The sequence below is a fragment of the Ursus arctos genome, unplaced genomic scaffold, assembly GCF_023065955.2.
Source record: "Ursus arctos isolate Adak ecotype North America unplaced genomic scaffold, UrsArc2.0 scaffold_2, whole genome shotgun sequence".
In the NCBI taxonomy this organism is placed as follows: Eukaryota; Metazoa; Chordata; class Mammalia; order Carnivora; family Ursidae; genus Ursus; species Ursus arctos.
In genome coordinates this window covers 100,780,285-100,803,550 of record NW_026622874.1, presented here as the reverse complement: position 1 = coordinate 100,803,550, position 23,266 = coordinate 100,780,285, and the positions used below count along the sequence as shown (strand labels likewise).

Genomic DNA, 23,266 nt, shown 5'->3' with positions numbered 1-23,266 from the left:
GGGTCCGGGGGTGCCGAAGTTCCGGGGTCCGCAGCCCGCCAACGCGACCAGGAACCCACCTGGACCCGCGGCCGGCTGGCTGACGGCCCCGCCCCCGCGGGAACAGGCTCCACCAAAGCCCATTGGCCGCCGCCGCGCCCACGTGATGCGGCACGTGACGCGACCCGGAAGCGGTGGGGCTGCCTCTCCGGGCGGCGGCGGCGGCGACAGCGGCATGTTCACCGCGGGGGCCGAGAGTCTGCTCCACCAGGCCAGGTGCCCCGGCCTTTCCCTTGGGGCTCCTGGCGGGGGGAAGGGGGGGTGTCACAGAACGGGGCCCGCGCGCGGCGATCTGGAGCAGCCCACCTAGACCCGCTCTAGAGACCCGGGGGGCGGGGAGGCCGGCCGTCCAGGCCCGGGGGGAGGGGCCCGGGGAGCGTCCCGCCGGTCCCCGGTGGCTGCGGCGTTGCGAAGGGTGCGTGCAAGGGAAGCGGGGCGGGGCCCCCCCAGGCTGGTCGGCGACACCCGCAAGTCCAGCAGGAAGGTCGGGGAGCCAGAGGCTGTCGGATGTTTCAGGGGCAAGAGCATGAAGCCGCCAAGAGATGAGAGCCTGCTGGCATTGAGGCCTGGCGAGCTCTGCGTGCCAGGCTCAGCAATCTCATACCATCCGAGGAACTGGGGGAGCTAAGTGCAGAATCTGCGATTTAAAAAATCTCTCCCCTAGGGATGCATTAGGTAGGGTCGAGAAATTACCACCTGCTCCTGGCCCCCAGCTGGCCCTGGACTCCCACTGACTGGTCAGTAGCCCCTTTCCTCAGCACCCAACCAGCGATGGGAGAACGCAGAATGCAGGCTAGGACTAAAACAGTCCATCAGACAGTGTTAAGACCTGACTCCACTTGTTTAGAAGAAAATGCAGTCAGCACCACAAGCCAGTGGTAAACTTTTTATAAAAACCCTAAAACTGAATCTGGAGCTGGACCAATTGGTGGGAAAGACTGGGATGGTTGAGGCTGCCGTAAATTTAGGGAAACAAGATCTTGAATGCAGATTCGGTTCTGAAGGCTGGGAACAGGGCGAAATCTTCTGTGGTCAAAACAACCCTTGAAAATCTCAGAAAGACACCGTCTGTGTCTCCTTCACTGTTGGACAGATTCTCCAGCATTACAGCTCGAGCTCACTTGAATTTAGGGCTAGTTTGAAGTGAAAATAGCCTCTCACTTAACGTGAGGCATACTCACCTCCGCGTTCTTGCCGAGAGACAAGAGCTGAGACGCGCCCAGTGCTTCACAGGACTTTCCTCTCCCCAGCTCACCTTCTACTCCAGGTCACAACTTCGCAGAATGAGAGGCGTAAAGAATAGCCTTCACTGTCTGAATTCTCACTCCTCCCCTCTCTCTGTCTTGGGTGGGTGAGTGGGGGGCTTGAGGGTACCGTATGGTTCGATATCCGTAAGGTGCATGACTTCCGCGACTTCTCCCTGTCAGTGTTTGAGGAAAGCTAGCCGTCATCAGTTACGTCTTACTGGTTCTCACTGTCTTCCGCTCTAAGCTTGTGGTGTGGGTGGCACTTTAAAACAAGTTGCTAACGTCCGGGAGTTAGGATTTGCGCTGGATTTTAGTGTCTGAACTTTTCGGGGATGGAAAGCAAGGGTGGAAAAAGTCACCAGGAGCATCTTCTGTAAGCTGAAGACGAGTGAAGGAAGTGGGACTCGGAGAAGGGGTGGACGGGGGTGTGCAGCAGGTGAGGGAGGTTTCCAGAAGCCTGAGACACTCATCAGAGGCTGTGTGTGAGGGGGTAGCCAGTGAGGTGTGTTTCAGGCAGAGGGTAAACAGGACTCGTGGTTCTTAGAGAAGTGAGGAGGGCCCGGGACCCTGTAAGCCTTGTTAGCGTCAGTAGGAGTTTGGGTTTGAAAGCACTGGGGAGCTGTTGGGGGGTTTGAGCAGACTGGCCTTTTAGAAAGAATCCCTCAATGTAGAGAATATACTGGAAGAGATTAATTAGCATGAGGGGTTCCACCATTCTAGGAAAGAGTCTGCCATGTTAATTTGAGGCAGCCTGCTGGCTTCCCACTCAGTCTCGTTAGCCCGATGAGAAACAGACCTGACCAGGCCTCTTGTCTTTCTGGGTCCTCATCCCACGTGGGACTGTTGTGTTTGTAAGACAAGAAGATGGGTTAGGAGGTGGGAGGGAGACCAGAAGTGGTGGGGAGTTCACGAGGTTCATCTGTGGGCCTTCAAGTAAGAACAAGAAACAGGAAGCAGCCCCAGGCCCCCAGCCCCGGACACTAGGCCAGCCTCCTTGTCAGCCTGAGGCTGGGGCTGCCCCGTCACTCTTGCTTCAAAATTCCAGGTCCCTGAGCCCAAGCATCTGATTGGTCCAGCCCAGATTCAGTGGACTTCAGCTGTGGCTAGGGGGCTGGAGGGGGCCCCCTAGTACTGTGTCTCCTGGGCTTGTCTTGCCTTTTGCACTGGAACAGAAACCTAAAAAACCAGGTTTCTGTTTTGAGACTTTGTTCAATATTTTACTTGTTGTTGATGCTTAATATGTATGTTTTTTAACGAAGCAGAATAAATACTAGAATAAGAAACTGTAGGGGCGCCTGGGTGGCACAGCAGTTAAGCATCTGCCTTCGGCTCAGGGCGTGATCCCGGCGATCTGGGATCGAGCCCCACATCAGGCTCCTCCTCTAAGAGCCTGCTTCTTCCTCTCCCACTCCCCCTGCTTGTGTTCCCTCTCTCGCTGCCTGTCTCTATCTCTGTCAAATAAGTAAATAAAAAATCTTAAAAAAAAAAAAAAAAACTGTAGCGGGCAGACGACGTGTCACAACGTTTGCCCCTTCGTATAGAAGATTGCACTCTTGCTCCCAGAAGTTACAGGCTCATTGAAGGAAGCTTTGTGAAAAGCAACTTATTTCAGACTAAACTTCCCTTCATTTTGACTCCTAACATCCATCGGTTTAGTTTTTCTGCTCCTGGGACAACAGAAGTCCGGAGCGGTGGCGTCTCCGTGACGGGGTCTGCTGTAGCTGATGGCATGGTGTTCTCCCGACAGCCCTGCTGGCCGGGAAACGGAGTGACACGGCCACGGCCACGGCCCAGGGAGGGAGGAGCCATGGGTGGTGGCCTCGCGCTCCCATGCGACATCTGGACTTCTCTGCTCCCTGGGGGTGTTCCTCCAGCCCCAGGGCCACCCGTCTCGGCTCAGGGCGGCATTTCCGGCTCCCGTGGCCCGGTCCGCCAACACCAGGTTGCCGACGCCCTGCTCTTGGTTTAGGGAGATCCAGGATGAGGAGCTGCAGAAGTTTTGTTCCCGGGTCGTTAAGCTGCTGCAGAAGGACGAGCCGGGGCCCGACGCGGTGGATGCCCTGCAGAGGCTCTTTCTCATCGTCTCAGCCACGAAATACAAGAGGAAGTGCGTGCGATGATCTGCGGGGGGGATTCAGGCTCCCACCATGTGAGGCCACGTTGGGGGCCGTGCCTGTCCACACGTGGCGCGTCGGCGTCTCACCCGCACTGAAAGTGGTGCTCCCAGCGCTCTCGCACACGGAGCGCTCTCTGCCGGCCAGCAGGCCCCGGGCGGCCTCGGGGGGGGGGCGGGGGGCTGTGCTCTGGTGACGCGCTGCCCGCCACGTGGCCTTGCCCTCCCAGGCTGGAGAAGACGTGCACGGACCTGCTGCAGACCACGCTCTGCTCGCCCAAGTGCCCCGAGCAGCTCCAGCTTCTCTGCGCCGCCATCCTGAGAGAGAGGTCGCCCTCCGATGGCCTGAGCCTGTCCTGTGACCATGTCCAGAGCAGCCAGCAGCTGAGCCTGGTGGCCTCGGTGCTCTTGGCGCAGGTAACGTGCCCGCCCTGCCCCTGCTGGCTCTGGGCTGTCCGCAGCACGCCCTGCCCCCGGTGCCTCGGGAAGGACCAGCCTCCCGCCCCCTCCTGCTGTCTCCCCCCTTGTCCCCGGGGCAGTGGCAGGGCTGCGGGAGGGCGAGTTCTGGGCACGGTAGAGGCCGCGTTATGGAAACAGCGCTGCTCGTAGAGCGGCAGCCCCTTCCCGGGTGTTCTCAGACCAGAGGACTTGTCGCACCACCCCCACCCCGTGTTCCTTGTGAAGGGTGACAGAAAGGAGGAGGTCCGAAGCGTGGGCCAGTGCGCCTTCAGAGTCCTCGAGAGCCGGCAGCCCGAGGGGCCCAGTCTGAGGCACCTGCTCCCGGTCGTGTCCAAGGTCACCCGCCTGGCCCCACACACCCTCCATGAAGGTAGTCGCCCTTCCTGAGAGGCCCGTGCAGGCGCAGAGCAAGTGGAGCACCCTCGCGGGAGGGACGGCAGAGAGGTGGTGGGGGGAGGTCTGAGGGCCCAGCTCCCTGTCTAGAGCTCGTTTTCTAGAAAGATCTCCCAGTGCCCCTGTAGCCTGAGTCTGTGGGATTGATGACTTCCCACCTGTTGTCCCCTCCCTCCCCCCACCTGCAGACCAGACCAACCTGCTCAGCAAGAGGCTGGTGGACTGGCTTCGCTATGCCAGCGTCCATCAAGGGGTCGCACACACTTCCGGAGGCTTCTTCTCCACACCCAGAGCCCGGCAGGTGAGCCTGGAGACGCAGAACCTCCCTGTCCCTGGGCGTCCATGCACCACCTTGGCCATCCGTGCCCCCAGGGTCCCATCAACTCCTCCTGTCCTTCCACCTGCCCTGATTCCAGAATGATCCCTCTTTTGTGTCTCCATTCGGCTGGGGGGGCGGGGGGCTTTGGGTCCCCAGGGGTCACAGCCCTCCAGTCCCTGATGCTGTGCGCCAAACCCACTGACGGACGACCGTGTCCACTCAGGTGCCGGCATTTAGGTGTCTTACTGGGGCTGCCCCCGTCCTCGAGAGCATGAGGTCAGGGCTCCCACTCGCACACAGCAGCCCCTTCCCCCTCCCCGGTTCCTTGGACCCCAGCACCTCCCCAGCCTGGGTCCCCACAGCCCGCCCTTCCATGCCTCCCACAGCCAGGCCCTGTCACCGAGGTGGATGGAGCGGTGGCCACAGATTTCTTCACGGTGCTGTCCACGGGCCAGCACTTCACGGAGGACCAGTGGCTGAACGTGCAGGCCTTCTCCATGCTGCGGGCCTGGCTGCTGCACAGCAGTCCCCAGGGTCCCAGCGCCCCGGACGCAGGTGGGACACGGTCGGGGGGGACACACGGGGTCCACAGGCAGGAGGTGGGCGGGACCAGGTGTGGTGCCTGGGTGATGCTGGCAGCCCTGGCCGAGCCTCTTCAGCACCGGCAGACTTGTCCCTGTCGTGCGGGAGAAGCCAGAGCGATCACTGTGGGCAGACGTCAGCAAGGGTGTTCACACAGCTTCACCAAACCCTTTGTCCGGTGCAGACCAACCAGCAGTGCAGACAGGCTCGACTTCCAGGGGGAGACGCCTCCACTCCACGGGGTGTCCGGTGAGGGTGGAGGTGGCCCCGGCAGGGACTTCACGCCCCTGGACGGGCCAGCCTGCATGGCCCTCGAGCACCTCGTTCTCTCTTCCAGACGACAAGTCGGAGCTGGAGGGCTCCACCCTGTCCGTGCTGTCGGCCACCTCCACCGCCAGCCACCTACTGCCCCCCCAGGAGCGGCTGAGGGAGAAGGCCTTCGAGTACTGTCAGCGCCTCGTGGAGCAGAGCACGCGGCGTGAGTCCTGCTGTCATGCCTCCTCCCCGAGGGGGCGTCTCGCGCTGCTCGTGGGGGCCTGGAGCCTGGACAGCCTCTTTGTCCGGGGCGGGGGGGGCTTTGTGTTCCCAGGCCTAAACCCCAGGTTGCTGGGCAGGGGGCAGAACCTGTCCCCAGCCCACCAGGTGTCCGCGTGGGTGGGGGGCGCTGCCCATCCCTCCGCTCCCAGCTTGCTTTCCGCTCTCTCCTCGAGCTTCCAGAACAGGGTGCCTTTCAGTCACTGTTTTGATGCTGACCGGAGATCGGGTGCCCTTCTTCCTTCCCCAGGAGCCCTGAGGAAGGGGGACGCGGACCTGCAGAAAGCCGTAAGTGCCCGGCGGGGCGGGCGGGCCCCCTGCACGGCTCCCCGCGAGCTGGGCCTCCGCGTCTCTGCAGTGCCTGGTGGAGGCCGTGCTGGTGCTGGACGTGCTCTGCCGGCAGGACCCCTCCTTCCTGTACCGCACGCTGTCCTGCCTGAAGGCCCTGCACGCGCGGCTGTGTGGGGACGCGGCCCGGGCGCGCGTGCTGCTTCCCATCGCGCGGTTCTTCCTGAGCCACGGTGAGCCTCGTGGGCCCGGAGACTCGTCTGGGTCGTGGGGAAGCACGGCCCCTCTCGTCTGTGGAACCGTGTTGCTTTGAGGGAGCGTTCGCACCCGGGAGGAGGGCTTGTGGGCGGGTTCACGGGCTGCGGTGAAGGTGAGCAGCCTCAGGCTGACCTTCGAACTCTCTTCGCCATGAGAGGTCATGGGAGTTTCATGAGAGGTCACAGTACCTTCCCGAGAACATTCCACATCGTGTGACTCAGAGGGATTGGGCTGTAGCCGGAGACTCTTGGGGACACAGCTGGATGGAGCTCGGCCAGGGTTCCCCGCGCAGCACAGACACGTCGGGGCCCCTGGTGTCCGCGACTCTGAGGCCCCCACCCAGCAGCAGGGGCGTCCTCGTGCCGAGGCGGGGACCCTCATGCCGGGGCCCGGGCCCTGACGAGGCCGTGCGTTTCAGGGGAGGCGGCCGCCGTGGACTCGGAAGCCATCCTGCAGCACCTGTTCTCCAGGGTCCCCTGCGAGCTCTTCCACAGCCCCACGCTGGCCTTCGAGTTCGTCCGCTTCTGCAGGGACAGCCTTCCACTGTTCGGCGGGAACCTTGACATTCTCAAGCGGAGCTTCCCCAACCTCTTCAAGGCACGCTCGGGCGTCCTGGGGCCAGAGCGGGGGCAGCGCCGGGGGGGAGTTCAGGGCCCCCCGCTCGTCCTCCCTCCGGGGAGGCGGCCTGGGGTGCTGCTGGCAGAGGGCCAGGGACGGCCCCAGGGTTCCATGCGTCACGTAGGAACAGCGTCCCCGCCGGGAGAGCCCCGTGCTGAGCCCCTTCAGGAGTAGCGAGGCCGGACTGTGCTGCATTCTCGAATCTGTCCCGATTGTTCCTCTCGTGTGGGAGCCTCGCCTGCTGTGCTCAGCCCTTTGACGTGTCTTTTCTGAGTGGCCGTGGTCACCACGTGGTCTTTACGAATTCACCTGGAGCCTCAGTGCTTGCGTTTGAGGAAAAACGATGACAGGTGGAAAGCGGTTGCTTTCGTCGCTGGTACGAAGGTGAACGCAGCAGCAGAATAGCGACGGAAAACAAATCGAGGTGGCCCAGGGAAAGTTGGGGGACTGGCACCCTGCCCATCCGGGCCCGAGGTGCTCTCCCCTGCGGTGACCTGTGGGCTTCAAGCCGATGGCCCTGCCGCTGGGCCGTGCACCCTACATGGGCCCTCCCGGTTCCCACTGAGCCGCCACGCTTGTCCCTGCAGCTCCTGGCCTGGAACAGCCCGCCCCTCACCTCAGAGTTCGTGGCGCTGCTGCCGTGGCTGGTGGACGCGGGCACGGCCATGGAGATGCTCCACGCGCTGCTGGACCTGCCGTGTCTGACCGCGGCCTTGGATCTGCAGCTCAGGTGAGCCCGAGGGGTGACACCTGGCGCTGGGTCCCCTCCCCGTTGCCGACCCGGTCCTTCCCCGTCCCCTGCTGTTCCATGAGCTGCCCCGATGAGAGCGCCTCTCTCCAGCCCTGAGCCTCGGAGCCTCTGCCTGTCTCAGGGCGGGAGGGCCTCACTGTGCACGTGCTGGGCACCAGGCCCCTTCCGGTCCCTCTGAGGCTCATCGCTGGCACGGGGTGACGTCTGCTCTGTCTCTCCACAAGGCCTGGGGCCGAGCTGGGCCTCCCGTGGCCTGTGCCCAGAGCCCACGTCTGAGCCCGGCCTCGGGCATCTGCTCGCTCACAGGCTGTCACCGGCTGCGTCTGACAGGCCGCTGTGGGACACCTCGCTCAAGAACCCCAGCTGCCTGGAGGCCTCCCGGGACCCCCAGTTCCAGGCTCTCCTCCAGCACCTGTTGCGGGCCCAGGCCAGTGGCACCGTGGAGAGGTAGGGGCCGCTCGGGCCGGGAGCTGCTGGCGTGGGCCTGCTGCTGGGCGTCCCCGGCCCCACAGCCCTGGGCAGGAGAACACCTACGCGTGGTCCCAGCCTGGTCCCAGGGTGGGTGGGACGTGTCTGGGGACGTCTGCCCCTGGGCCTTGCGCCTTCTGACCTGAAGAGGCCTCTGCGGTCGCGCCCCCGCCCCCTGCCCTTGGCAGACACCGGCCTCGCCGCGGGTCCTCGCTGGGCACGGGCCTCCCGCTCAGCTCTTACCAGCGCCCCGATCCGGTCCGCACGACCGTGCCAGGTAGGCGCTGTGGTGACTCCGTTGTACAGATGGAGAAACTGAGGCGTAGCACTCCCCGGGAGCCGGAGGGCCAGGACTGGAACAGGGCGTGCTGACATGGGAGCGAAGCTGTCAGCAGGGGGTGGCATGCGCGGTGACAGGGTGCCCCCTCGGAAGAGGGCAGCGCAGGCTGTTTCAGAACTTGGTCCAGGCCACGGCCCTGTGACCCTGTCCCCTATCCCCTCAGGCACCAGCCAAGCGTTCGCGTGTGGAGAGCATGTCTGTGGGCCCCAGGGGAGTGGGTGGGCGGGTACTCAGTGGGACGTGTGTCGTGTCCTCCAGGTTGGCGCCCCTCCACCAGCTGCTGCGGCCCATGGCCAGCTGCGCCCGGGTGGTCCAGTGCGCCGAGGCCGTGCCCACCCTGCTCCAGGCGTTCTTCTCTGCGGTGACCCAGGTCAGCCCGCTTCTGAGCTCTTCTGTTCCCGCGGGGGGGCCGGCCCTGGGCCTTGGCAGAGCCACCGTCCTTGAGCGCAGATCCCGCTGTGGATTGGCGAGAGGCACCGGGAGGGGTGGCACACGGCCGCCCCCAGCAGCGGCCCATCCGTCCCCGAGAGCGGCCTGGGCTGGCAGACACAGCCGGGTCCAGAGCAGAGTGCAGGGGAGGGTGGAGTCAGAGTGCGGGCTAAGTCTGTGTCTCCCTCCTGACCCCCAGGTTGCCGACGGGGCCCTGACTAACCAGCTGGCGCTGCTGCTCCTGGAGAGAAGTGACTCCCTTTACCAGGTGGCCGAGTACGAGGCCCGTGTGCACAGGTGGGCCCTCCCGCCGGCCCCGCCCCCGCCTGGTTTCACTGCCCCCCACTCAGCCTGCCTCAGCTCTGAGTCCCCACCTCCCCCACGCTGCGCCCCCTTCCAGCTGCCTTCCTCAGCGCAAACCCTGCGCCCCAGCATCCCCTCCCCGCCCCCTCCCCCCAGCCCTGCTGCTGCACGCACTCCCCTCTCCGGTCCGGAACGCCCCCACGTCCGTTCCTCCTCTCCCAGGTCTGTCCTCTCCTGTGGCGGCCCCAGCCCCTCTTCTAGGATCCTTCCAGACCATCTGTCCCCCTTTTCGAAGGCCTGAGCCACATGGCCCTGTGCCCACGCCACTCGGCAGCCCCCCCTCCTCTCCAGTGGACCCTGGGTTTCTTTAGGGGCGGGAACCGTCTGCACCTCAACCCAGGGTTCAGAGGCTTCCCCCTCACCTCCTGGCTCTGGTTGTGGAAGGGGGACCACGGTCTGGGGCCCCGGGGGCGGCTGCGGCCCAGCAGTGACTTCCCCGTGCAGGGTGCTGAGCTCGCAGTTCCTGGCCCTGTGCGCGCTGCACCCGTCCCTGGTGGTCGAACTGGCGAGAGAGCTGCTGGAGTTCGTGGGCAGCGCGAGCAGCGTCCACAGCAGAGGGGCTATGCTCGCCTCCGTGGTAAGGCCGGCCGCTGTGCCACCGCCCCATTCTCGCACCGGGGTGCCTGCGGAGGGCTGAGGCTCTGTCCCCACCCAGGCCTGGGCCGTCGGCGAGTACCTCTCCGTGTCCTGGGACCGGCGGTGCACCGTGGGGCAGACCAACAGGTTCCTCGAGGCCCTGGAGGCCCTGCTGTTCGAGGTCACCCAGTCCCGCCCGTCTGCCGCCCTTCCCAAGTGCCCCCCGCAGGTCATCGCCGTGCTTATGACCACACTGACCAAGCTGGCCTCCCGGAGCCAAGACCTGATTCCCAGGTACAGGATGGGGCAGAAGGGGAAGGGAGCTGGCTCTAGACATCTTCCTGGTCCCCGAGGTCTGCATGCGGCCCACAGCACGAGGGTCCGGTCGGACACCCGTGGCGTGGGCGTCATCCCTGCAGCCTCGCCTCTACAAGCTCATGCCTACAACCCGGAGGCCTCGGGTGTCTCAGCTCCTCCACGAGGCCTCAGGTTTCACGTGAGGCATGCACCTGCCGCTGACTGACCGGGACCCCCTCATCCTCAGGGTGTCTCTGTTCCTGTCAAAGATGAGGACCCTGGCCCAGAGCACGTCGCCGAGCTCCGCGTACCATGAGGAGGACGCGGGAGCCGTCCGCACGCGGGCCACCGAGCTGCTGACGCTGCTGAAGATGCCCAGCGTGGCCCAGTTTGTGCTCACGCCCAGCGCAGAGGTGGCCGAGCCCCGCTATCACCGCGACGCCAACACGGCCCTGCCCCTGGCCTTGCGCACGGTCAGCCGCCTGGTGGAGAAGGAGGCGGGCCTCTTGCCAGGGTGAAGGGATGGTGACCTGGGGGGACGCCGGCCCGGCTGCAGATTAAGAGCTTGGCGTTAGGGCCAAGCCGCGGCTGCTGTGACCAAAGGGGAAGTCAGGAGGGGCGTGAGTCCAAGCCTGGGTGCGTCTGGGTCCCTCCGTGCTGGTCAGGGCTGTCCCGTCCTCAGCCTTTGGGTGTTCGTGTCTCTCGTGTGCTGAGCTGTGTGGTGGAACAGGTCTGATTCGGAGCTCTCGCCCCGTCGGGGGCTGGATGGGGGCCGCTTGGTCTGTTTCTGGCTGCTCCTTGTTCGGGGGCGGAGAGATGCAGCAACAATAAATGTCTTTCAGAAAGTCCCTGTGTGCACGAGGCAGGGGAGAGGCCAGGAATGGGGAGCGCTGCTGGGGGTGGGGGGAGCTGGCCCTGGGCAGGTGGGGCCCCCGCCCAGCTGGGCCAGACACCTGGGGCCGTTCCTTCCCACTGAGTCCCCCCAGCATCCCGGATGTTACAGAAATAACAGCACGAATGTGGGCGATCAGAAAGGGAGCCCCGTGCCCCTCCCACCAGTGCAGCTGCCACCAGGAAGAGACTTTGCTCAGTGTCCTTTCTTAGCCCGCCTTCTGATGCTACTGGATGAAGACGCGGAGGCCAGGGCGCTGGGGCTCCTCCGGCCTGCAGGCCCCTGCCATCCAGAGGGAGGGAGAGACAACCCAGCAGGGACCCTAACACCTGCCACGGGAGCCTCCGAGCAAATCCCGGATCGCTCCGGTATTATGCCGAGTGGGGGAGACACGCTGGGTGTGGTAGCGGAAGAAACGTCGTCGTCCGCCCCACCCACCCCAGCGCCTCCTGCCCCTGTTCCACTGAGGCCAGCCACCCGCTCTGGACACCAGCTCCCAAGGCTGCGCTCCAGCTCCGCGGGGCGCGCACAGGCGCCGGGCCACCAGGTGGCGCTGCTGCCCCGCGAGCCTCTGCCCGGCCTGCCCCCTCTCGCCCAGCCCTCGCTCCGCCCCCAGACCCCGGATCCGCCCCCGGACGCCGGGGCGCTTGGTCGTCCGAAGGAACTGCGGCCGCGGAGTAGGCGGGTGGACGCGGTGCGAGGACCGGACCGGGCGCCGGCCGGCAGGGAGTGCACGTCTCGGCTCCGCCGGCCGTCCCGGCCTCAGGAGGACTTCCGAGAGACCGCACGTGACGTGCCCGTGGAGCAGAGAGGTGGGCGTCGGGCGGGGCCCGCCCGGGGACACCCTGGTCCCCCCAGGACGGGGCCGACCCAGCCCTGCCGCTCCCCGATGCCGCCCGCCCCACGCGGACCCCGCGTGGCCCCGGGACAGCAGGCCAGGTGCGCGTACTGAGCCTTCCCCGCCCCCCGCCGACCCCACCCACCCCCCGCCCCCGCGTGGCGCCGGGACAGCAGGCCAGGGGCGCGTACTGAGCCCTAGCTAACCCCGCGTGGCCCCGGGGCCCGACTTAGGGAAGGCTAGGGTTGAGGATGTAAATGTTCGTCTGGAGAAAAGTGTGTTAGTTTTGCAAGATGCTTGGGGGGCTGTTTTCAGTCAGTGCTCAGCTTGGGGTATTTTCAGATCCTCCACCTGCTCTAAGTTTGGGTCCCAAACCTGCGTAAGAACCAGGTGGTGAGAAGGGCTTTTGAGGAGACACATTTTCCCTGCTTCCCACGCAGCCAAGGCCAATCCAGAGATGTTCCTTTTACTTTTTCTTTCCAGGGTAAACTGTTACTGAGAGTCTAGACAGAAACTACCCGAGCTCAAACCCGGGGTGCTCCCAAGGGGCTGAGTTATCGGTGTCCATTTTTCACTCCCTGGGTCTGCAGTCCACACTCCTGCTATGGCCTGGTGGTGGGGAGCGTGCTTACCACCCGCTGACTGCGGTGCTTACCACCCGCTGACTGCGGGCTTCCTGTCCCGTATGCTTTGGCCAACAGGCTGTGGGCCGAAGTGAGAGGAGCTTGAAATCTGCTGGGGAGCTGGGCTCGGCCTGTTGCACGGTTGCCGTGGCGAAGAGAACATTCCTGGCCAGCGTGTTGTCTGAGGTCCGGAGGACCGCAGCTGCAGCTCGGACGACCGCAGCTGCAGCTCGGACGACCTCTAGCTGCGCTGCGTGAGGGTAAGTGAGGTTGATGTCGGACGCTGAGCCGCCTTGTTTTTTCCGAGCATTATTGTGGCAGCGGCTGGTACAGAAAATAAGTCTCCCTGCACGTGTTTCCTTGTCTGGAAAATGGGGGGGGGGGGGGCAGGAGCTTCTAGCAGTAAATGAGTTACTGCCTGTAAGGCGCCTGCTGTGAGCTCTGTGCGGGTGTCACCTCAGGGCCCCAGCCCCTCGGGAACTTAGCTACGTGGGGTCCCCCGTTCGGCGGCACAGCTGTATCTCCTTCACCGCGCAGAGCGGGGAACAACCGAGACCAGTAACGGGGCAGGCTTGCTGTTGGCCTCTCTGAACTTGCACCCTGATTTCAGTTTGGGGCTCTAAACATTTTCCTTTTGGGTCCAATCAGGTTTAAAATGAATGTTTACAAAACACACGTCATCCAGCCTTTTGGGAACTCAGGAGCGGGAGGCGCTTCAAAGCAGGCGGGTCCGGTGTCCGTGGAGCAGCGGCGGGCGCAGTTCTCGTCCGCGCTCACCAGAGGGCGGTGTGGAGCCGCGCGAAGCCCGGCGCTTGGGCCCGAGCGGGACACCACTCCGGGGGCGGGGCTCCCTCCCTGAGACCCCTCTCCATGTGAGGGGCGCGGCGCGACGGCAGCTGACTCACCGGGACCCCTCCTCCCCCGGGTGTCTGTTCCTGTCAGAGAGTGAGCTCCAGGCGCTGTGAGGACGACCCAGGAGCCAGCTGTAGGCCTGCGCCGCTGACCCTGCTGGAGACACCCCCACCACCCCCGCGCGGGTGTCCGAGCTCCGCTGTCACCACGACCCCCAACACGGCCCTGCCCCGGGCTCGGCTCTGCTCACAGCTGCCTGGTGGAGGAGGAGGTGAGTCTCCTGCTGGGGTGAAGGGACAGTGACCTGGTGGCCGCTGGCCCTGCCGCAGATTAACAGCCTGGTATTAGGGCCAAGCCGCGGCTGCCGTGAGTGGAGGGGAAAGCATGGGGGGAGGAGGCCGGTTCTAGACCTTTCTTTGAACATGCTGAGCACAGGAGCTCCGGGCTTCAGGACAGGGTGGGGGGCAGCACAGGGATCCTGTGTCCTCCCAGGGGGTCTCCCCTCCGGGAGTCGAGCACCGCGCCCTCCCCAGCTCCACACACCGACACCCCGTCAGAATACGAAAGATAAGTTTATTGAATCTATACGTTTCCGTTAAAGTCTTTTAACGTAAAAGCTCTGTAACAAACATCACAGCTCAGTGTTGTCTGTCATATAAATAAAATATACACTAAGATGTACATCGTCCACGGCAGGGAGCGCGGGAACGGCCCAGCAAGAGGTGGCGGACCCGGCTGAGCCTCAGGGCGGGGAGCAGGGGGCTGGCACCCTAGGGAGGCGGCGTGCGGAAGCGGATCTTCCTGGCCGTGTCCACGTCAGACTTGGCCACCAGAAACCGCATCTTCTTCCCCCCGTGTCGGATCAGGTCCACGGCTCTGAAACCGGGGGGAGGAGGATGCTGGCGCCGAGCTTGCGTGGTGGGGATGCACCACAGGCCCAGCCGCAGGGCAGGTGAGACGGGCGGGGCTTCTGGGGGTGCCTGGGCTGGGGGCCCACCCCGTCACCCCGCCGTGACACACGGTGCTCCCCCTCCCTGGGGGGCCCCTGGCGGGGCTGCTGTGTCGTCAGAGGTCGAAGGAGCAGGACCATGAGCGGACCTGCTCGCGGGCCGGGGCTCCCCTGGCGGCGGCACCGGGGCAGGGGTACCTCACCTCAGGTAGCTGACGCCCATCAGGCTGCTTCCGTTCACCTCTAGGATGCGGTCGCCCAGGGACAGCCGGCCGTCCGACGCCGCGGGACTGCCCGGGAGCAGGGTCTGGATGTAGAGCCCGGGGGCACCCAGCGGCGTGTGCTGGGGGAGAAGCGGCGGCCTCAGCGGGTCTGCACGGGCAGCGCTGGACACCAGCACGGCCCCCCCGGGCCCAGACAGGCCCTTCCCTCCTCTCAGATTCTTGGGAGCTGCCCCCCCTTCCTCTCGTGATGAGCACACGTGCTGTGGGCCAGTGTTGGGGGGTCATGGAACGGGCAGAGCCCGGGGCGGGGGGCACTCACCATCCCGTCGATCAGGCCCATCCCCAGACCGGAGGGGCCCCGCTCCAGCTCCACCACAAAGACGTAGCAGAAGTCGTCCGTGCTGGAGCTGCGGCTGGACGGGGCCTCAGGGGGCTCGTCCTCGGGACCCACACCCTCTCCTGGGGGGGGGGGGGCAAGAAAAGGGGCCCCTGTCTACACTGCTGCGGCAGCCTGCCCCAGCCCGGGAAGGGTGCTCACAGACCCCCTCTGGGCCACACCCCCGCGTGCCTGGAAGGGGCACCTCTCCCTGTCGTGGCTGCAGTTCTATAGAACGGAGCCCGGGCAGGCTGGCCATTTCCAGGGCTGAGCAAGGGGCTCTGCTCAGGCTCCCTCCCCCTCCACCGCGCTCTCCTGAGCCCCTGCCCCTCTCTCTGCACCTTTGAGTAGTGACTCCACATCTGTCCACCGCCCCCCCCCCTCTGACCCAGCCCCCCGGCCCAGCACCAGGGCTCCCAGGGGGCTGCCCCCTTCTTGAGCTGGGACCACGCTGAGGGTCCTGGGCCTTCTGTCTCCAAGAACTCAGAGCTGTGGCCGCAGACCCAGCACAATGAAGCAGGTGTCCTGTCTCAGGCCCAGCTCTGCCCGCGTGACCCCTGCCCTTAGGACCCCCTCCGAAGTCTTCAGGAGCACGGCCAGGGCTGCTCTGTCCCTCCGGCCTCTCCGTCGCCCTGCCTCACGCCTTCTCTGTGCCGTCACCCAGCCATCCCCCCCTTCCTCTACCCTGGGCAGAGTGACTTAGTCCCACGGTGGCTGCGCGTGGCCCAGCTGCTCTCCGGCATCCCGGGCTGGGGGCCTTCGGGTAGGCAGTGCAAGCCCAGGCCAAACAGGCCACTAGGACCTCGCGGTGGGGGGGGGGGGGGGTAGGGGCGCGTGACCCCAAAGGGTCCTGCAGGTGGCAGCAGGGCTGGGGTGCAGGCATGAGCCCAGGGACATGTCTCACCTGCTGCAGTTGCATTCCTCCTCCCACAGCTGCCGCCAGCCTCGGGCCAGTCGGGGACAGCGGGCTCGACACCAAGTGGGGTGCTGGGAGGCGTGAGCAGGCACGAGGAGTCTACATGAGGGGGGCCGGCCTGGGGGCCCCCACGGCTCTGCCTTCCTGGAGGGCCCTGTGCCCGGGGAGCCCCAGCGGAAGGCAGAGCGCGTGCCTGGCCAGCCTCACGGGCTCCCCTGGAAACCGGGGGGCAGCTCGGGCTCTCAGGGTGCCCTTCCGGGGTGGTGAGGTGCGGGCCCTGGGGGGAGGGAGAAAGTGCTCAGGTGCTCAGCGGCCCGCGTAGTGGGAGAACCGGAGGGGCTCCGGGAACCCCCAGGGGCGGCAGCCAGGCCTGGGGCTGCTGCCCTGACCACCCCGTTACCGGAGTCCGTGCCCTGACAGCCGGGCCTGGTACCTCGCACTCCGGCCGGGCAGGCCCACCGACGGGGGTGGGCTTGCGCAGGCTCCACAGGAAGTGGCGGATGTAGAGAAGGTGCTGGTAGATGCTGTCATCCAGGCAGTCCGCCTCCAAGTCCACCTGGAAGCCCTCGCTCGGCAACACGATGGGCGGGGGGTTTTCGTACGACTCCAGGACCTCCTCTGCGGGAGGGGGGACGGCGTGACCGGCCGGCCAAGACCAGACTTCTGCCCCTCCCCAGGCGTGCCAGCCACCCCCCACACACACCGTCGGGACTGGGGACACCGCCGGGGGGCATCCCGGCAAAGGCGACCTGCCCAAGCCAGTGCTCGACCCTTCTGCATCTAGTGACCACCCAGCACGAAGCCCGAGCTGCTGACCGGAGCCTCCAGCCACAGCTGTGCCCCCCCCCCCCCGCGCCTGCCCCTCCCGGGCGTGTCCCCGGGATCCAGACGGCAAGGGGCTTGTCTGCCTTGGAACAGGAGCCCCCCCCCCCAGGAGGAAGGCTGGCACCCACACTGTGGGGGGCCCACAGCAGAGGGCCCGCCTCACGGCAGGCCTCAGAAGTCAGGAGCTCTGTAGGCTCTGACCTCCTACTTGGGGGGGGGTCTCCTGTCCCCAGGTGGGGGACAGGGCGGGGCGCTCCAGGAGGAAGATGGCCCAGGGCGGAAGTGGCCGATGCTCTGCGGGCTCCTCGAAGTCCCCAGGGAGGCTCCTCAAAATCCCTGGGGAGGCTCCCCTTTACCCCAGCACGGCACATGGGGCCCCTGGCTCCTGCCCCCCGAGGCGGCTCACCTGACTTGAAGGCGTCAGGGCTGTCCTGGGCCCCCGGCTCCCAGGCACTCATGGGGCCCACGGCCGAGGCCAGCTGGTACTGGGTCAGCAGCCGGTGCAGCTGCGCGGGGCTTAGGGTGGGGAACGTGGCCCGCAGGTTTTCCCAGCTCATCTGGGGGACAAGAAGGAGCTTATGGTCAGAGGCCCCCCCCCATGGCACAGCCACACGCCCTGGGGGGTCTTCTGGGCACTTTGGGGGCGGGAACAGAGGATCCAGGCTTCCGGGCCACATGCTCCCAGCTCGCTCGCGCAGCGCCTTGGCGTCTGTGAGGTCGGTGAGGGTGTCAAAGTCCCGTGGGCGGCCAGGGTGGGGGGAGGTGGCTGTTGGGGGGGGGGACAGCCAGCAGGCACCACACCCAGTGCTCTGTCCACCAGACATGCTTCTCGTGACCTCGCCTCGCAGGGCTGAGAAGGGAGGGAAAGAGACCCGTGGACTCGGGAAAGAGAAATGGGATTCCTGCCTCACAGCCTGAGAGACCCTACCTGCCAGGCCGAAGACAAGCATGGAGGCAAAGCCTTCCCCCACTTGGAACCCCCAAGACCGGCTCTGTGGGTGCAGGACAGGGAAGCTTCCTCAAGGGGGACCAGCAGCCCAAGCCGTGTAGAAAAGGGTGGACTCGTGCACAAAATCCAACAGCTTGCATCGTCCCCCGTGACCCTGGGCTCTTGTTTTCTGGAAACCTCTCTTCTGCTCTCCGGGCTAATCCTGATTTCTGTGACTCAGGCCCTCAGGACTGACCCAGAGTGCAGCAGCTCCCTTGTCCCCCAGCTTCTGACATGGCTGTTGGATGTCGGAAACCACTGTGATGGCTGATCTTGGGGATGTGTCCTGTCTTCATTCTTCCAGGAAGTTCTCGGGTTTCTCGTGACCATGGTCCCGACTCAGAGGTGCTAGGTCCTGTGCAAGTCCATCCCAGCCCCGGGCTGCACTGTCCGGAATGTCCGGGTGACTTGGCCTGAGGATTCTGTGGCCGCCGCCTCCCCGGCTCTTTCTGACTCTCACTGTTCGGAGCCTGGGCCTCGCCGGCAGGTCCTTCCCCTCCCATCTTGCCGTCGCTCCTCTGCTTCCCTCTCCGGGTTTACTGCCCAGGGCCTGGGCTGTGGGTAGCGAGTGCCTTTGCTGGAGGGACAGCTGTGTCCCGGGCTACCTTGTCGGGGGGCACAGGGCAGCCGCTGGGAGCCCCCCCAGGATGGCCTCTGCTGGCCCGAGGCGGTGCCTTTTGGTTTTCAGTTTCTAGAATCCCAGCTTCCCTCCCCCAGCTGCGTGGTGTCCAGGGCTGGCACCGGGGAGGGCGCCAGTGACCCAGCACGCTCCCGGGTCCTTACCCGAGTGCGGGGACACTTGCTGGGTGACTTCCTGGACTCTCTCCTGATCTTGCCACTGAATCCTTCCTCTCTGTTATCTTCCTCAGTGTAAGTTTCCAAGAATCCTTTTGGTTCTTTTATTTATAGAATCCTGTTATTATTTTACAGACACTAAGTCTTCTGTTTTTATGAACATTTTGTTCATTTGTTTCTTCTCCCTGAGGAGTCTGTTTCAGGGGATGGCAGACTATGGCCCGAGGCCTGTATTTATAGGGCCCTTGAGCTAACAATGGTTTTCCCATTTTATAAAGAGCTTAACAACAACAAAGAGTTTGGGATGGCGACACTGTGCGGCCTGGAAAGGCTAACGTAGCGGTCACCCGGCCCTTTACAGAGAAGTCTGCCAACCCAATCGGTGTCCCCCAGCCTCTCTCCCCACGTCCGTCTCGTGTTGGAAGCTGCCCCCTCAGTCTGCCTGGCTGGCTTGTGGTGGGACGCGGGTCGGCGTCCTGCACCCACCCTGGGCTGTCACCGACCACCCAGCACTGCCAGGCCAGCCACCTGCCGGATGGAGGGCACAGGCCCCCGCACAGCTGGCCACGGCACATGGCCTCCAGCGCTCAGAAGCACCTTGGCCCCCAGGAAGCCCCTTTTTTCAGAATAAGACTCCCGGTGTCAGGGTGACAGCCTGGTGTTCGCCTGGAGACCGTTCGTTGGCAGTGCTCTAGAAATCAGCCGGGGCTTCTGCCGGCGTGAGGGCGGGCACGCAGCCGTGCAGGAAGGGGCAGCCGAGGACCCAGGGCTGCTGCTTCGTCCTCTTCCTGTGCGTGTCATGTTGACAAGGGTGGCCCCGTGACCTCCCCGCGCGTGTCTGCGACATGCCGGCCACAGCCCTGGTGGCAGGAGAGCCACAGGGAGCTCTGCTCGGGCAGCCAGGCGCCCCTTGCTATGAATAAATGTTTCTGCAGTTTGACGGGGACGCAGTCATTCCCGCTTGCTTGCTGCGTCTGTTCTGAAGATGTCCCCTTCTCCGTTCTGATAGTGGCAGTTCGTCATTTCCCACTTTCATTATGCTTTTCGAAGAGCCACTCTTGGCCTCTTGCTCGTCTGTTGTCCGTGTGCAGACCTTCGCGGGCTTGACTGGCGGCTCTGCTCCGGGACCTCCCTTCCTGGCCCGATCCCCGCCTCGCGCACGGGGGCCACAGGCTTTCCTCTGGCAGCCGTCTCCGCGGCCCAGGCGCCCACCCGCCTCCTCGCTCCACATCTCATCTTGTCCGCATTCTGTCCGTGGGGGCTTGTGACACCAAGAAGCCAACCGAACGCCTATGCTCCATCTGCGATCTGCGCACACACGGCCCCAGCTTCTGAATTTTCTCTAGTAAACCCATGAGTCACTTTTAGAATAAAAAAAAAATCCAGTAACTCAAAAGACACCTAAGCAAGACCTAGTCCCCCGCACGTGGCAGATTCTCTGTATCTGCTGGGCGATCCCTGGCTGCGGGGGCCTCGGCGTGGCCAGCACAAAGCAGCTACCGCCATTATGAAGCACCGGTGACCCCAACACAGACGAGACCCGTGTGGTGACCCCTGGGCAGAGGCGGAGGCTCCGGCTGCACCTGACCGGCAGGTCCGTGGTCCCTGCAGGGGCGTCCTGGCTATGTCCAAGGTGCCCTTGTGGTCCAGGCGCTCCCAGTGGTGCCAGCCGTGCAGACCTCTCCCCATCGTCCCTGGGGCACACTGGGTGCCTTGCCCGGCAGGAAAGGGACACCGCTGGTTTGGTTTCATGGATCATCCGTGACAACTGTCAGGTAGTGACCGAGGTGGGGGCGGGGGGCATCCTCACTTCCTGTCGTGCTTCCGACAAGTGACCACATTCCAACGGTTGCGGGGGGTCAGACGTCCTGCAGGCGTGGGGCCAAAACCGAGGAGCCAGCGAAGCTGCCTTCTCCCTGCGCGTGGGGGCCGTCCGAATTCAGCCGAGGGGCCGTTCCCGGCTTCTTGGGGCCGCCGCACCCCATGGTCCATTTCAGAGCCAGCCGAGCGGTTGAGTCCCTCCTGCTCCCATCCTCTCGGACCCACCCTGCTGCCTCCCTCCTCTGCTTCTAAGCGTCGTGCGCTTAGATGGCGCCCAGCGGACAAGCCAGGGTCAGCTCCGCATCTCGGGGGCCCCAAGCGGAGTCGCACGTGCAGAGCCCCCTGTGCCATGTGGGGTCAGGGACTGGACACGGACCTCGCCGGGACCGCTCTGCGAGCTCCCAGAGCCCGGAAGCAGCTCCGAGGCCCACAAGGGTCGCGCGGCGCCCACCTACCTGGATGAGCTGAGCGCGGGGCGTGGCCAGCAGGTTGAGCGCGCAGGAAAGCTTCCGGAAGAAGCGCTCCCCGGCCTCCCCGTGGCCGGCGCTCCTCGTCCACTCCAACAGCTGCTGCAGGCGGGCGCTCGCCTGGACGCCTCTGGGCCAGTGGAAGCAACTCAGCGAGGGACCTGGGAGCGGGGATGGGAGGTGATGCTCCGTGGCTCCCCGCATGGCAGGCACGCCGCCCGCCCTCCCCACGGAGCTCCCCAACGCCCGTCCTCCCCGGCTCCAAGCCTCTGAGGACAGGCCTGACAGCCGTACATGCCCTCCCAAGACCACCAGCCTGCTTCTGGACCCCTCTCTGCCGGGGGGGGGGGGGGGGGCGGGGGCATGGGAGGTGGGAGATGAGGCGGCAGGGAGGGGCTGTGACAGCCACAGATTCCCAAGTGCAGAGACATGTCCACACCTACAGCCGAGACCCCCAGCTCCCACCTGGATCCTGCCCACAGACCCCGACCAGCCCGGGAAGGCCACACTGGTGACACGTGTGCCACAGGTCTGCATGCGTGGCATGCTCATCTCCCCGTGTCCCAGTGGGGCCCGACTGGAAGGAACTGGCAACCCAAGCCCCTGGTAGTGAGGAATCTGGGGGGCAGAGGCCACGTTCCTTCTCTGAGCCTGTCCCTCCTCACTCCCCGCTGAGGCTCTGTGGGGATATAATGAACCAGGAAAGGCCTGTGCAGACACCGCCCCCCCCATCCCGGGACCGATCTGCAGACACTGACAGACACTCCCGCTCCTAGAGGCACCGGCCCTGCGACAGCAAAAGCTCTGGGCCTCCACCTCCCCGCCGGACCCCCAGGCAGCGAGATGCCTCGGCCCCCCAGCTCCCGCCAGCACATGCTTGGCTTCTCCTGCGGCAGGGGGCGGGGGTCCCCGACCCCGGGCCTCACCCTTGTCCAGGAGCTGGTTGAAGAGCAGAGTGCTGGAGAAGAAGAGGAGGTAGGCCAGCACCTGGGAGGCGATCTCGGGGTGCACCCGGAACTGCTGCAGGAGGTCCAGGGTGGCCTGGTAGACGGACACGACGTGGCGCAGCTCCTCCGGCAGCTGGGGGGCAGAGCACCAGCTCTCCCGGCGCTCCGTCTGGAAAGGGGGGCACTCCAGCAGGGCCGGGAGGCAGACGTACAGGGACTGGGGGCAAGAGGGAAACACAAGCTGCCGTCGGCAAGGGCCCTGGGGGCACACGAGCCCCCCGCCTGGGCCAGATCGGCGTCCTGCCGAACAGGCCCCAGCTGCCCGGGGCCACGGGGGACTCAGGAGCAGCTCGGTGAAAGGAGCAGAGGACAGCAGGAGCGGCACAGAGCCCCAGCCAAAGGGCCGCTGGAGACGCCCCACAGTTCTTGGAAGGAACTGCGCCCCTCCTGTTTTATCGGACAGAAGGGTGGTGAGGGGCCAGCAGCTGGTCCCCTAAGGGACCACACCCCCTGTGCCAGAGCACCCCCTCCCGCGGACCTGAGCCAGGCTCAGCAGCCTGGGGGCCAAGGCAACGGCCCCGGGGGAAGGCCTGGCAGGACGGCAGGCACCCACACTCATCTTGGGGGTGACAGAGCAGCATCTGCTGCTCCCCAGAAACAAGGTGAAGGCACCACCTCCGAGGGGAGTCCTCGCTGCCACCACACCTCAAGGTGACCCTGGGATGACAGGTCAAGGGCAACGCCGCACATCTCCACTCGGACCCTCAAGGCACATGATGGGGGCTCCTTCCTGTTTGGCCAAGACACTGAGGCTGTGTCCTCCTCAACCCAGGGCTCCCTGCAGCTGGGAGCAACCAAGCACGGGGCTGCCTGACTCAGCTGTCCGGACTGCACGCGGAACAAACGGGGAATCCGTTTCTCCAATCAACCCTCTTGCTTCTCACTGGAGAGCAGCTGGGGCCGGATTCCTCGGCCCCCACCAGATCCATCCACGTTCTAACGCAGTCTCAGCCAGTCCTCCGGGCTCCCCACCGTCAGGACTACCTGCCGCAGGGGCCCCTCCTCTCTCCACTCCCCTGCCTGCACCCCCCCCCCCCTTTACCCGGAGGCTCCGAAGCCCTTGGTGCTCACCACGGCGGCCACCAATGCCCACAGAGCACACGCTCCACCTTCCACATCACCCCCCAGAGCAGCCAGTCCTCCAGCCCCCCCCCACACTGCAGGCCCCTGCGCAGCCAGCCGACTCCCAGGACGAGGGTGACGCCAGCCAGGAGGGCAGGAGGGCGAGCAGCTCAAGGGCGCTCACAGCTCAAGGGCGCATGGGCAGCCATTAGAGCTCAGAATCCTCGAGTGATGGTGGGAAGAGCACCTCTCCTTCCCGGTCCCCCCCCCCCGCCCCGGGGAGCCATGAGGAGCACAGCCCGCCCCGCTCGTCCCCGAGCCGGCAGCGCGCCGTACCTTCGAGACGTAGTACACGCACTGCTGGAAAGCGTACAGGATGACCTCCTCCAGCACCGCCATGGCCTCCTCGCTGGCCGTCAGCGTGCAGGAGAACAGGGACTCCTTGGAGCCTGTGTGGAGATAGCGGGACGCGGTTACCCGGCATGCGCTCGCCCAAGTCCCCGTCGTGGGTTTGGGGGTGCGATAACCAAAGCCCCCCAGCCCGGCCGGCACAGCCT

General features: G+C 65.1%; 2 protein-coding genes across 2 annotated transcripts in view; one reads left to right on the top strand and one right to left on the bottom strand.

Annotated features, from left to right (window-relative positions):
* The first annotated feature begins 152 nt into the window (after positions 1-152).
* Positions 153-10,919, top strand: AP5Z1 (adaptor related protein complex 5 subunit zeta 1). Its single transcript, XM_026516345.4, has 17 exons — positions 153-255; positions 3,256-3,393; positions 3,630-3,816; positions 4,084-4,228; positions 4,440-4,552; positions 4,957-5,125; positions 5,490-5,630; positions 5,937-5,974; positions 6,045-6,207; positions 6,651-6,829; positions 7,438-7,580; positions 7,908-8,048; positions 8,668-8,779; positions 9,038-9,135; positions 9,646-9,778; positions 9,857-10,071; positions 10,322-10,919. The coding sequence occupies exons 1-17, from the start codon at positions 215-217 to the stop codon at positions 10,590-10,592; spliced, it is 2,427 nt and encodes an 808-aa protein (XP_026372130.1). The 5' UTR covers positions 153-214; the 3' UTR covers positions 10,593-10,919.
* A 2,716-nt stretch (positions 10,920-13,635) lies between these two features.
* RADIL (Rap associating with DIL domain) overlaps positions 13,636-23,266 on the bottom strand; it is a 64,032-nt gene continuing 54,401 nt past the window's right edge. The window contains 9 exon segments of the mRNA XM_057315174.1: positions 13,636-14,155; positions 14,432-14,571; positions 14,772-14,941; positions 15,724-16,021; positions 16,178-16,362; positions 16,976-17,126; positions 20,629-20,801; positions 21,567-21,804; positions 23,046-23,158. Of these exon segments, the coding sequence (XP_057171157.1) occupies positions 14,050-14,155; positions 14,432-14,571; positions 14,772-14,941; positions 15,724-16,021; positions 16,178-16,362; positions 16,976-17,126; positions 20,629-20,801; positions 21,567-21,804; positions 23,046-23,158 (1,574 nt within the window). The 3' untranslated portion in view covers positions 13,636-14,049.

Excerpts from the sequence above, each read along its gene's own strand:
- AP5Z1 (XM_026516345.4), top strand. The coding sequence starts at position 215 with ATGTTCACCGCGGGGGCCGAGAGTCTGCTCCACCAGGCCAG. Across the intron at positions 4,553-4,956 it reads CCACACCCAGAGCCCGGCAG|CCAGGCCCTGTCACCGAGGT; the intron begins GTGAGCCTGGAG and ends TGCCTCCCACAG. Across the intron at positions 9,136-9,645 it reads TACGAGGCCCGTGTGCACAG|GGTGCTGAGCTCGCAGTTCC; the intron begins GTGGGCCCTCCC and ends TTCCCCGTGCAG.